Source organism: Apodemus sylvaticus, chromosome 12 (genome assembly GCF_947179515.1).
Source record: "Apodemus sylvaticus chromosome 12, mApoSyl1.1, whole genome shotgun sequence".
NCBI lineage: Eukaryota > Metazoa > Chordata > Mammalia > Rodentia > Muridae > Apodemus > Apodemus sylvaticus.
The window spans coordinates 78,130,129-78,143,735 of NC_067483.1; the positions used below are offsets into that span (position 1 = coordinate 78,130,129).

Genomic DNA, 13,607 nt, shown 5'->3' on the forward strand with positions numbered 1-13,607 from the left:
GTGGGCGTGATAAGCTTGTACACTGGAGGTAGAGGCAGGAGGTTCCCAATGCCAAAGCTGAAGCCAGCCTGTGCTACAGAGCAAGAGTTTGCCTCGATTAACCAGGGGCAAGGAAATCCCACAGGTAGAGCACTTGCCTATTCGAGGCCCTGCACTGAATCCCTAACACCACAAACAGCAGCCACTCAAAAATTAGAAAGGAAAGGAAAGGAAAGGAAGGAGGGGAGGGGAGGGGAGGGGGAGGGGGAGTGGAGGGGAAATGGGGGAAGGGGAGGGGGAAGGGGAGAGAAGGGGGAGGGGGAGGGGAAGAGAAGAGAGGGGAGGGGAAAAGGGGGAAGGGGAGGGGAGAGGGAGGGGGAAGGGGAGAGAAGGGGGAGGGGGAAGAGGAGAGAAGGGGGAGGGGGAGGGGAGGGGAAGAGAAAAGAAGGGAGGGGGAAGGGGAGGGGAGGGGGAGGGGGGAGGGGAAGAGAAGAGAGGGGAGGGGGAAGGGGAGGGGAGGGGGAACGGATGGGAGAGGAGGGGAAGAGAAGAGAGGGGAGGGGAGGGGAAGGGAGGGGAGGAGAGGAGTGGAGAGGGGAGGGGAGAGGAAAAAGGAGAGAAAAAGGAAAGGAAAAAGCAAAGGAAAAAGGGAGGGAGGGAAGGAAGGAAGGAAGGAAGGAAGGAAGGAAGGAAGGAAGGAAGGAAGGAAGGAAGGAAGGAAGGAAGGAAGGAAGGAAAAAAAGAACCAACAAAAAGAAAGAAAGGAAGAAAGAAAGAAAGAAAGAAAGAAAGAAAGAAAGAAAGAAAGAAAGAAAGAAAGAAAGAAAGGCAGACTGACTAAAAATTATAACAATGCAGAAGGGAAAGTCTTTTAGGGAGTGACTCACTTAAGTCAAATCTCAAAGTTCAAGGTGAGCACATGGGTCACCATTAGATTTGCCACAGTGAAAACATGCCACCCACATCCCCTTCAACACACACAACTACCACAATGGATAACTAATTTCAAAATAAAAGTAATGATTTCTGTGTATGGCACAAGTGAAAGAAGTAAAAACTAAAGTTACATGGGACATTCACACATGCACACACACACACACACACACACACACACACACACACACGTCATTTGAAAATCACACCTGCATACTTTTCCAATTCCATGAGGAAAATCCAAAATTGCTTTCAAAACTGTATTTTTGACCTGTAATTTTCTTTCCATATGATTAAACTCTAGTAATGATTTCTGCACACCTGTGTGGGTTAACTTTGTTCTAACAGCCAAAAATGTAGAGAAGCAAACTATCTGATAGGAGAAATACAAGAGTAGACTTGGCAGGGGTAAAGGGAGAGAGGGAGGGGAGAGGCTAAGAAAGCAGCCATCTGGAGACAATCAGACCCGATTAACCCAAAGACCGCAGAGGCCTCGGATCTTTGCAAACCATTCCATACAGAAAAAGACGCTTCAGCAAACAAATCACTAAAGGAAAGTGCAATGCTGCGAGCTAGAGCTGATGAGAATTCCTAAAAACACTGTGGCTGATGCCATGAGCGGAAACCACCCTTCCTGTTTACTAGAAGACAAGTGTGATTTAAGCCTTATGTCCTGTCCTGAGGTAAAAATTAATACTAGCTCTCACTATACTACTAATACTCTTTCATAAAAGTATCCCAGTTTGGCTGACAAGCAAATACTATTACAAATATAGATATGTATACATACATATACTTCTAACATTGAAAAAAATCTATGCAATGCAATTTGCTAGCGGTTATATGCTAATCACAAACAAATATAATAGTTATACAATAGGATTATAATCTATCCTTCCACTATTTGAACCATAACTCTCCTAAACTGAAACAGAATGAGGCATTTAAAAATACAAATGATGATATAGAAAACTTGAATGGGCCCACAGCAAGTAAGAAAATTGAATTTGTTATAAAAAGTCTCTATCCCCACCTCCAAAAGAACACAAGCCCAAGGCTAGACAGTTTCCCCGCTGAATTTTACCAAACTGCAAAAGGAGAGCCAGTGTGAACCAGATGCAGTAGGAGTATGTGTCAGCGTGCCAGCTGTCCCAGAAGCTGGGACAGGGAAGATTGTTAGGTTGAAGCTGGCCTGGCACCTTAATGAGATTCTTTCAAAACACAAACTAACAAAACAAAACTGATGTAAATTTGTCTAAAACTAGTGCAAAGAAGTAAAAGAAAAGAAACCCTTCCAAAGTTGTTCTGACATCAAGACCAGGCAAGAACACAACTAAAAGAGGGATCCACAGACCCAAATCTCTGATGATCATAGCTATGGAAATTCTCAACAAAGTACTAGCAACTCAAAGCCAACATATTAACAAGGCAATACATCGTGATCAAGTAGGATTTATCACAGAAATGCAAGGATGGCTCAATGTAAACAAATCAGTAAGTGTAACACACCACGTCCACAGATGGAAAACAAAAACTTTGTGATTGTCTCAAAAGATGAAGAAAAAGCACTCAATAAACTCGACATCCTAGCCTTAATCAAAAACAAGAAAAGAAAATTAGGTATAAAAGAAAATTATCTCAACAATATAAAATTGACATTGACAAAAAAATCAACATATGACAGCTCATAGCAAACATCATACTGAATGGAAAAAACAGAAATATTTTCCTTTAAGCTCAGGAGCAAGACAAAGATTTCTATTTTCACTAATACAAGTTCCTCAGAGAGCTAGAAACCCAACTACTTTATTTCAAAGGAATCAAAATTCATGTCAAAAAGACATCTTTCCGCATGCCCGTGTTTCTGCAGTACCAGTCATAGTAGTCGAGACATGGAAATTAACCTGTCTACTGATAACAGATACTGAAATTCTACTGTTTTCACCGACATGGACCGATTCACAGGCCAATGCATTAAGGGAAACAAGGCACACACCCGGAAAGTACCGATTTTCTCTGTTAGATGTGCAAGCTAAAAACCTGCCATCACAGGGAGTCTTTTGGGGGGAGGCGCTGTTCTGTTTGTTTATACAATCATGCTATCAGAGTCTAAAAAGGAATGGGGGAGAGCGGGAGGGGTGTGGGAGGAGAGGCCTTAATGGGTGCCAGGGTGACAGGAGGAGAGGGATTACTTTACGTGTTCTGAAGCACAGTAAACTCTGGTTGACCACAATACAGCAAGTATTTCAACACATGTAGTAAACAGAATTTGAATGTTCTCAACACAAAGAATGAATGAATATCTGTCTCCAGGGAACCAAATAACCCTATTAAAAATGGGGTACAGATCTAAACAAAGAATTTTCACCTGAAGAAATTCAGATGGCCAAGAGGGACCTTAAGAAGTGTTCAACATCATTAGTCATTAGGGAAATGCAAATCAAAACAACCCTGAGATTTCACCTTACACCAGTCAGAATGGCTAAGGTCAAAAGCTCAGGAGACAGCAGGTGTTGGCGAGGATGTGGAGAAAGAGAAACACTACTCCACTGCTGGTGGGGCTGTAAGATGGTACAACCACTTTGAAAATCAGTCTGGCGGTTCAACCACTTTGGAAATCAGTCTGGCGGTTCCTCAGAAAACTGGACATGACACTTCCGGAGGACCCAGCTGTACCTCTCCTGGGCATATACCCAAAAGATTCCTTGGCATGCAATAAAGACACATGCTCCATTATGTTCATAGCAGCCTTATTTATAATAGCCAGAAGCTGGAAAGAACCCAGATGTCCCTCAAAGGAGGAATGGATACTGAAAATGTGGTATATTTACACAATGGAATACTACTCAGCAATTAGAAACAATAAATTCACAAAATTTTTAGGCAAATGGTTTGATCTGGAAAATATCATCCTGAGTGAGGTAACCCAATCACAAAAGAATACACATGGAATGCAATCTCTGATAAGTGGATATTAATTAGCCCAGAAGCCCTGAATACCCAAGGCACAAATCACATAACAAATGACTCCCATGAAGAAGTATGGAGAGGGTCCTGATCCTGGAAAGGATTGATCTAGCATGGGAAGGGAATATAAGGACAGAGAAAATAGAGAGAGGTGATTGGAGAATGGATGGAGAGAAGAAGGTTTATGGGACATATGGGGAGGGGGGATCCGGGAAAGGGGAAATCATTTGGAATGTGAACAAAGAATATAGAAAATAAAAATATTTTAAAAAAAGACAAAAAAAAAAAAAGAATATCTGTCTCAGATGATGGATACACTAATTCCTCTGGTCCAATCATTGTGCATTATCAAAATGACAGACACAGTGTAGTCAATAAATATGCTCAAGTACTGTGCCAGTGAAAATTTTTAAATACTTTTGAAAGACAGGAAACTAGTAAAATAGTAGCAGTTTAAATTTTAAATTTAATTTTTTTCAAAGAAAAAAATATATAGATGTCCTGACAGCACATATAAACATAAAATTTAGTTCTGAACATAACTTGATGTTTTCAAATGTTTCACAATTTTTTAGTATTTTGTATTCAAAAATACTACTACTACCACCAATAATGATGGCGATGATGATGATGATGACAAAAACCTCAAACTAATGAACTAATTTTTGCCTAATTCTCCTAAATTGTTCTACAATAACCTTCTGTAGTACTTCAAGAGACCTAAGAATCTATGTTCTCTTGTCCAGTGGTGACGCTGGGTAGGGGACACAAAGGTGACTTACACCTTTCAGGTACTCCTTTCAAGGTGATAAACCTCACCCTAAGAGTTGCCCTCCACAGACCTCCACGGGGAGTGACATGTGTGAACCGTCCACTACACGTCACAGGAGTCAGTGTTTTATATCATGCCTATGTGAGCAAATACACGAAGGCTTCTGGTTACTATGATTATCTTAGAGTGAATAATATTCCTATAAAGTTATCTAAAACAAGTGTGTCTTCAAGTACCAACTCAACAATTTTACTTCTTTTTAGCAATTAACTGTATTTAATCAAACCCTCTAAATCCAAAGACTATTAAACTAAAACTAAAATCTTTGAAAGACCACCTGTGGAGAACTCAAAATTATAGAACATGGAGAGAAAACCTGGGCACATTTTAGAAAGATAAGAAAACTAATAAACTATCAATTTTAGAAATGCTGTTATCAGCATGTCAACATTTCAGAAATGTGACAAATTCAACATATAAACAACAGATTAGCAGAAAACAGCACGTAGTGCTTTCTGCCATCACGGCCTCCATCACTGCTGTGCCTCCATCACTGCTGAGCCTCCATCACAGTCTCCATCACTGCTGAGCCTCCATCACAGTCTCCATCACTGCTGAGCCTCCATCACAGCCTCCATCACTGCTGAGCCTCCATCACAGCCTCCATCACTGCTGTGCCTCCATCACAGCCTCCATCACTGCTAAGCCTCCATCATTGCCTCCATCACTACTGAGCCTCCATCACAGCCTCCATCACTGCTGAGCCTCCATCACAGCCTCCATCACTGCTGTGCCTCTATCACGGCCTCCATCACTACTGAGCCTCCATCACTGCTGTGCCTCCATCACAGCCTCCATCACTGCTGTGCCTACATCACAGCCTCCATCACTGCTGAGCCTCCATCACGGCCTCCATCACTGCTGAGCCTCCATCACAGCCTCCATCACTGCTGAGCCTCCATCACAGCCTCCATCACTGCTGAGCCTCCATCACAGCCTCCATCACTGCTGAGCCTCCATCACGGCCGCCATCACTGCTGAGCTGCATTATATAAGATTCTTGACTCCTTACTCAACCTCAAGAGGAAACGCTGAGAAGGCTGATTCCTCTACGGCCTTTGCCTTGTAATACAGCAGACAGTCTGTGGTAACCAGGTCTTTAACAATTTTAAGCACTTCATCCCAAAGCACTGTGAGCTCTCTGCCTACTGCTCAAGAGTCTGGTTTTATTTGCCTCTGATAAGAATCTAAAAACACACAGGGCAATGTTTACCAAAAAGGATACAGTCCCAAAATTATTTACCGTACCTTCTTCTAATTAAAAGACTATAGGAGCTGTATTTTCATGTATATCTTTTGCTTTATTACTAAGCAAAATGAAAATTTACCAAGGTATCTGTCAAATTATAAAAAGGAAAGAAATCAGAAAATAACAAATAGATAATTTTACTTCATGACCACAAATCGGTTCAACTATATCATTCTGCCGTATTATCTATCCAGACGTAAGTATTAAATAAATGTGCTAAACCATAATAACAGTGAAAAAACTGAAGACGGCACATGTATTTCAGTATATATGTATGTCAGGACAGACAAACTGATTACATAATCACATCTCAACAAATGAGGGTGACACTGGGAGAAAGGGGAGGCTGCCATTAGGATGTAAAGCAAATAAATCAATGAAAAAAATCCTAAACTGGGAACTGTTTCAAAATAAACTTATTCTTAAAATTGATCATAAAAATACAACACATTCATGGCATTACTAGTTTACTTGCCCACTAACCGAAACCTATGTGACCAATTTACATGTACAGAGATAGGAGGTAAGACCTCTCCAGTTCGTTAAATCAAATACGGCCAGTAGGCGGTCCCACCTGTAACTGTTTTCCTGGTTGTCACCATCAGATGTGTCTTTAACTTCTTTCGATGAAAATTCTAAAAGATGCCTCCTTTGACTGGCAGAGCTCACACTAGGTTTCATTCTCCTGGAATCTTGCTCCAGCATGCTGCAAAACATAACAAAACCAACACCGACAACAAAATGAAGAGGTTGAAATGAAAACGGCATTCGTGTATGCTACACATAGCTAGAAAGCAAGCAAGACTGGCCTTATAGGTTCACACAAACAGCAAAAGTAACGCTAGAAACACGTCCCAGCATCGACCTCCTTAAATACTCTAGGCCTGGCGGCCTGCACATAGCCAACAACTGCAAAATAATTTTGATAAGTATAAAAGCTCGTGTTTATAAACTGACTAAACAAAAGCAGTGTTTTACCTGCTGTAAAGCCCTCTAATTACATTATATAAATTGCTGTGGTTTATACTCAACTGTTTCCCAAAGACTTGGATGCTGAAGGTTTGGATCCCCTGGGAGGTGGTGGAACCTTTATGGGCTAAAACCTAGTAGACGAGTGAGAACATTGAGTCTGCTGTTGACAGGGTACTGGGATCCCCGTCCCTCCTCTGCCCCCATCTTCACCTCCCAGCAATGTGAGGTAAGCAGACTTCTTCCACAGAACAGTTCCTGACAATGCACTGTGCCAATACAAGTCCAAAGCAGCTGAGCACAGGGACTTACACTGCAACCTCTGAAAGCAAGAGCCAAACAAACCTTTCTGTGTTTTAAGTTGACTTATCTCGGGTATTTATTACCATAACAGAAAACTAACATGTATGAATAGAAACTCACACAAGTACATATAAATAAAATAGGTAGAAAATCTACCCCAATGTGGCATACAGATGTTTTCAATGAGCAGATACTTCAAATGAAACAGGAGCTGTTCCCTTTCAGTAGGCACGCACACGACTAGCCTTGCCACAACATAAGCAGGCAAGCAGACACACAATGTGGGGATAAGTTTAATAGTTTAAACTCATCAATCATGTACTTTGAAATCTGGCTTATCAATATCATTTTGAATATGTGTATTATTTTATAAAGCTACACCCATATTTTACACTAGTCATGATGCTGACTCAACACAAAGGGAATCCCCTAGGGAAGCATAAGACTATTTGGTCTACAAGTGAAAGCCTTTGAGGGAACACAGCACTTTATCTCCAAATATGGGTGAACAAGGCGGGCAAAAACAAGAGGCAGATATATTTCTCTAGAATCCTTTTCTGATTTCTTACTCTCAGTTTCTCGATTCTTTTCCACTAGAAATCACTGCCCCCTGCCACTCTCACGTGGCATGCTGTCATCTCGACATACCATAAACTTGAAAGGTAGACTGCCAAATTATGACCACTATATAAAACTTAATTTTGCTAAAAACTAATACTGTTGTCCTTACAATTATTTATTTCAGGCCAAATACTTGAGCATCCATGCGACACTGCAAGTCTTGCTGCCCATGAAGAGGCCTAGTAGGCTATCTACCTGAACCTGGAAAATGCTACACTGAACTGGGAAAGAGATCTAGTAGGCTATCTAACGGAACCTGGAGCAGAGATCTACCACACTGAACCTGGGGGAGAGATCTAGAAGGCTAACGGAACCCAGGGGAGATGCTTCGAACAGTACCCACTGAGCCTGAGGACGAGACCGAGCAGGCTCTCTGACTGAAGAGGCCTGGATAAAGTCAAACTGAGCAACTGAACCAGGGGGCAGAGCAGTGAGGAAGCAGGGACGAAGGAGTAAACAGTAAGAGTTTTAGGAGGAAAGTAAATAAAGACGGAAGTTTTGTGTTTTCTTTTTAAGACTTAGAGAAAATTCTTCACACGTGTTATCAAAAAATTCTATATAAAAAATATGCTAAGAAAAGTTAAGAGCTTTCCCTTATGTTAATAAAACACGTCTGTTCAGTCCCTCCATTATGCGTAGAGCATACCCAGTGCACTATCATTCCTGTCAGACAGATGCGCTCTGATGCCCCCAGGGACTTGAGGAAACCTCCCACCCAACTGGAGTCAGGACTTCGATTCCAAACAGGGTTTCCATGGGTGTTACTACATTGTTGATCGCAATTCCCCAAATATTTTATCAGATAAAAAAACAAGTATTGAATATCTTTTATGTTCCAGGGAGCTATTCAGTGGTAAAGATCCAAAGGGGGGAGGGAGGGATAAAAAAAAAAGTACGCTGAAGAGATGGTTCAGTGACCTGAAGAACACTGTGTGTTCTTTCAGAGGTTCTGAGTTCAATTCCCAGCAACCAAATGGTGGCTCACAGCCGTCTGTACTGGGATCTGATGCTCTCTTCTGGCCTGTGGCCATACATGCAAATAGAGCGATCATACCTAAAATAAATAACCCTTAAAACAAAGCTATGTTACTTTGTATAGCTAGCTAGATCGACTGGCTGACTGACAGACGGAAGGGTGACCAGTGTCATAACCGGAATAAACAGAACGCTATGAAATACAATAGCTGAGAGCACTGGGTCTCCATTGTGGATCGTGAGGTAATCTAACAGCCAGCAGTCGATAGAGAACGTGGAGAGTGAGCATGAGGAAAGGCAATAGTTATCTGAGAGAAGCACACCAGCTCCGGCGGCCATGACTTAGGGAAGGGGAGCGTGTTAGTGCACACAGGCAGCACAGTGGGAAGAGGACTATCTTAAGAGAGAAGAGACAGCAGCAATAACCACAGCTCGCCCACACATGGCCTTGCCTGCCACGCTCAGTATGTCTAACACTTTACACAACAGAAACAAGTCAGGTTGTGCTTGTGTTAATTTACACTCTTCCGCACATCAACCGTAATGCTTCCGACAGCCTAGGGACTTCCTGGGCGGTAGCTCCACCAGTCACCTGCACTTCAGGCTTTAGTTTACTGGTTTACTATTCCTCACCACTGCCTGGCAAACAGACCACGAGAACAATTCTTTGGCTCTACCAGCTGGTGTTTTAACCCGTAAGTGATCTCCCTAACGTAACTGTCAGGCTATAACTGAGAAGTCAGCGTGGCTGTTCCACCTTCTAAAAGTGGCTTCACATCATTCGTGTGATCAGAATCCTCTAGAGCAGCAACTCTCAGACTAAGACATTGGGCCCAGCAGCGCTGCTATGACCTAGTAACTGGCTGGAAATGCATATTCTTGTATGAAGAAACTCTGGGGCGCTTGTCTAAAAGTCGGTGTTTCCACAAGCTGTCCGGACGTCTGCCAGTGATTGGGATGCTCCACCCATGTCCATAGCCTCTTCCCTCCAAGACTTACATCTTTACAGTGGATCCAGCTGAAGTGGACAATTGAGAAGCCTGGGCAGGGGGCCCAGGGACACAGAAGGACGCATGCGGCCCAACATGGCAAAGTTGGGGCTTGTTGAGTCTTTTCTTCTCTTTCTTTTCCTTTTCTTTTTTCTTTCTTTCTTTCTTTCTTTCTTTCTTTCTTTCTTTCTTTCTTTCTTTTTTTTTTTTTTTTGTAAATTGGTTCAATATTGTTAATGTGTTGATGATTTAAAGAGTCTACTGATCACCACCTTCAATCACCGATCACCTGACCACCAGTCCAAGACCTGGCACTTCATGCCACTATTTCCGGCTACTGCCAGCTACCGCCACAAACATACTGAGCTTATTTAAGAAGCTGTTAACCTTCCGTCTATTTCACCTGCAACAAAACTGTGCGACACCTACTTAGCTACATTTACTAGGAAACAAGTGTCCTATTGACATGACAGTGCCACTGTTTTCCTCTGCTGGTAATGACTTTGATGTTGTAATAGTAGTGTACCCACAGCTGTCACCACAGCCACTTCAGGGACTTATACCCTTCTTTTAACCAAAGAGTTTAAATCTCACTTAATGCATGTCACCACACTTCATTATATAGAGGCAATATAATACTCTGAGCAAGGAACTCAATGATGGGATAACAGCTGGGATTTAAATAAGCTAAGCCATGACTTAGCTTATTTAACCCACTAGTCTCACTGATAGCCAGGCTGCAGTGGTGCACACCTTTAGTCCTAGCACTCTAGAGGCAAAGACAATTGGATCTCTGAGTTCAAGGTCAGCCTGGTCTACAGAGGTAGTTTTCCAGAACAGCAAGGACTACACAGAGAATCCCTGTCTCAAAACAACAACAATAATAACAACAACAATGATAAAATAAATAAAATCACTATCTTCCCCCTTTTTGCTTTCTTTTGTGGAGCAAGGGTTGCAATTCATGCACATTTTAATGCTTAAAGTGAAATTTCTAAAAAGAAAAAAATACTTGAACTGTATAATAACTGGGAAAAATTTAAGTTTTGCTACAAAAATAAATTCATTTTTATAGTTTCCTTGTATCTATTAGTATTTAAAGGAATTTCATTCTACTGCCAGATTTCAGGATTCTCTTAGCATAATTGTCATATTATAAATATCCAGAGGAATTTGGCAGCTATTGAAGTGGCCAAGCATGTAAAAGGGTGTGAGAAAATTACTGATGATATGAACTTTATATTCTTGGCCTGAGTATTTTTGTACTATTGAGAAAAAATTAAATTTCCAAGAACACAAAAGGGTGAGTCAGGCACAGCAAGGCCGTGCAGTAGGTGAGTGTGCACTCACTGACTCTCTAACTTAGGTGAGTGAGTGTGCACCTGTTGACTAACTAACTCACTTTGGTGAGTGAGCATATATCTGCTCTCTAACTTAGGTGAGTGTGAGTGAGTGTATATCCGCTGACTCTCTAACTTAGGTGGGTGAGTGGGCATCCACTGATTTTCTCTGAATATTGATAAAACAGTTAACTAAACTTTGAAAATCTATTTATTTTTGTTTTACCTGTTTTTATGTTTTGGTTGCATGTATGTCTTTGCACATACCATGTGCATACAGTCCCTTAGAAGCCAGAGGAAGGGGATGAATACCCTGGGACTAGAGTTACAGACAGCTGTTAGCTGCTGTGTGGTGCTGGGAACTGGATCTAGGTCTCTGCAAGAGTAGAACATGCTCTTAACCCCTGAGCCAACTCTCTAGCTCCCTAACTGAACATTTTATAATTCAGTTAAGTCACGTTCTGTCGACGATTTAAATAACTAGCAAATACTACAGAAGCCTAAGTCTCTACAATCAACACAGTATCCACTAAGAGTCACAATTCTAATCCACAGGACAGCCCTTACACAGACAGCCTTGCTCAGGTTAGGGTCAACCATCCTGAAAAGCAGAGATTAATACCACATGAATGGCTTCAATTTGCCCCAAAGTTTGAAAGAAGCATTACTTTTGTTACTTTCCTCTTTCCTCTCTGAAGTCCTAAACTTCAACAACTGTTTTAGATTATTCGTGAGGTCACTTACTCCTTAAGATTTTGGATATCCAGTCTTTACAGCAAGTGGCTGAACATGAAACGGCATATACCCAAGTGTACCCTGGGCAAGCCTGTGTAAGGTGCAGTAGACCTCTTTTAAACTGAAGCCATCTCCACAGGTAAGAGGAACACTGTTTCTCATCACCCCAAACCACACACTGCTGATGCTCAAGGAACCAAACATGAAAAGCCGAATTACCTTCAGCTGGGGAAGATCATGGAGACCTTGGGTCTGATGTGGGACAGTGGAAAGGGCACAGAGATGGAAGGCAGGAGATCTGGATTCAAGATGTGACTCAACCGCCTGCCTTAGCAAAGTTCTTTAAGCCTAAATTCCTCACAGTAAATTTATGAAAAATAGCAAATTTGTCACAGAGCTCTTCTGAGAGTCACATGAGACAGCAGATGCGGACATATTTTATAAAGCCCAAGGACGCCACGGAATACTTAATGGCACAGCTGCCTTCCTGCTTGCCCAGTTCATATGTTCACAACATAGCAACTGCAGTGACCTTTTAAATATCTAGGTCAGACTGTTATGCCTCTCCACAACCCAAGCATGATGAAAAGCCCAAATATTTATCTGACCCTTCCCTTATATTTTGCTGCCATGATATTTTCTTAGTTCTCCTGTCCTGTTCACATAAGTGTGCCCACACTCCTTGCTTACCCTTGAAAATGAATCACACACTTCCCACACTAGGGCTCCTGCAACAGCTAAGGCCTTTGCAGTTCTCTTCCCCAGATATCCAGACAGCTAACCTCATCTCCTTCAAACCTTAGCTCACACATCTGTTAAACAGCAATCATTACTTAAAGCGACATGCCAACAACCCCCTAGCCACTTGTAAAACCATTACCCTACCATACTTCATTCTGATCAAAGAATTTACAACGTGACGGTTTTACTTGTTAAATGTATTATCTCTTAATGTAGCGTAAACTGAAAGATATAAAAATTTCTGTGCTGTTGTGGGTCAGTGGCTGGCATAGGGGGCACTTCTGGAATTTGTTTTTATTTTAAATAAAAAATAAGTGAGCTTTATGGATACTTCATGTCTTCATTTTGCTGTTACACTTACATCAAACCAATCGATTCATCAGACAGACACTTTCCTGTTTCCCAGCCAAGGCTAAGCCTTAGGGGAAGGGGCAGAGCGGCAGGCTGGAGTAGACACTGCTCCCCCAACCGGAAGGGCTTGCCCGCCTGGAAGCCTTTGCCTTGTTAGTGATGAAGACAGGGCTCCAGCTCAGCCAATAACTGTGTTTTCAGTTTCCTCATCTGTAAAACAATCCCAGTAACAGCTGCCTAAGGCAGGAGGAGGAAAAATGAGGTAACACATGGGGAAATCAGATTACTATTTGGTTCATTGGGTTCGATAACTGATAGTAGGGTTCGATAACTGATAGTATAACACACACACACACACACACACACAAACTAGCTACTGTCACCAACAAAGTATTAATATTATCAACACACAATCCACCTAAACAGTTCTGAGACCTTTGTCTCCACCTTCACATATTCTCTTTTCTTCCAATTGACTTATTTCTATTTCTTATTTTCTAATTTTTTTTTAAAAAAAAAAAGAGAAAGGAGGGAAGGATAGAGGGAAGGGAGAGAAGGACTGCTTTAGCGAGAGTACTGGTAACGCGCTGGCATAGAAGGCCACATAAACTGTGTTGACTACA

General features: G+C 41.8%; 1 protein-coding gene across 2 annotated transcripts in view; it reads right to left on the bottom strand.

Moving 5' to 3' along the window:
- Nucleotides 1–13,607, bottom strand: part of Atf6 (activating transcription factor 6) — a 177,476-nt gene that overhangs the window by 102,790 nt on the left and 61,079 nt on the right. For both annotated transcript variants that reach the window (XM_052201325.1, XM_052201324.1), the window contains exon 10: nt 6,535–6,666. In XM_052201325.1, coding sequence (XP_052057285.1) covers nt 6,535–6,666 — 132 coding nt within the window. The remainder of the gene's footprint in view (nt 1–6,534; nt 6,667–13,607) is intronic.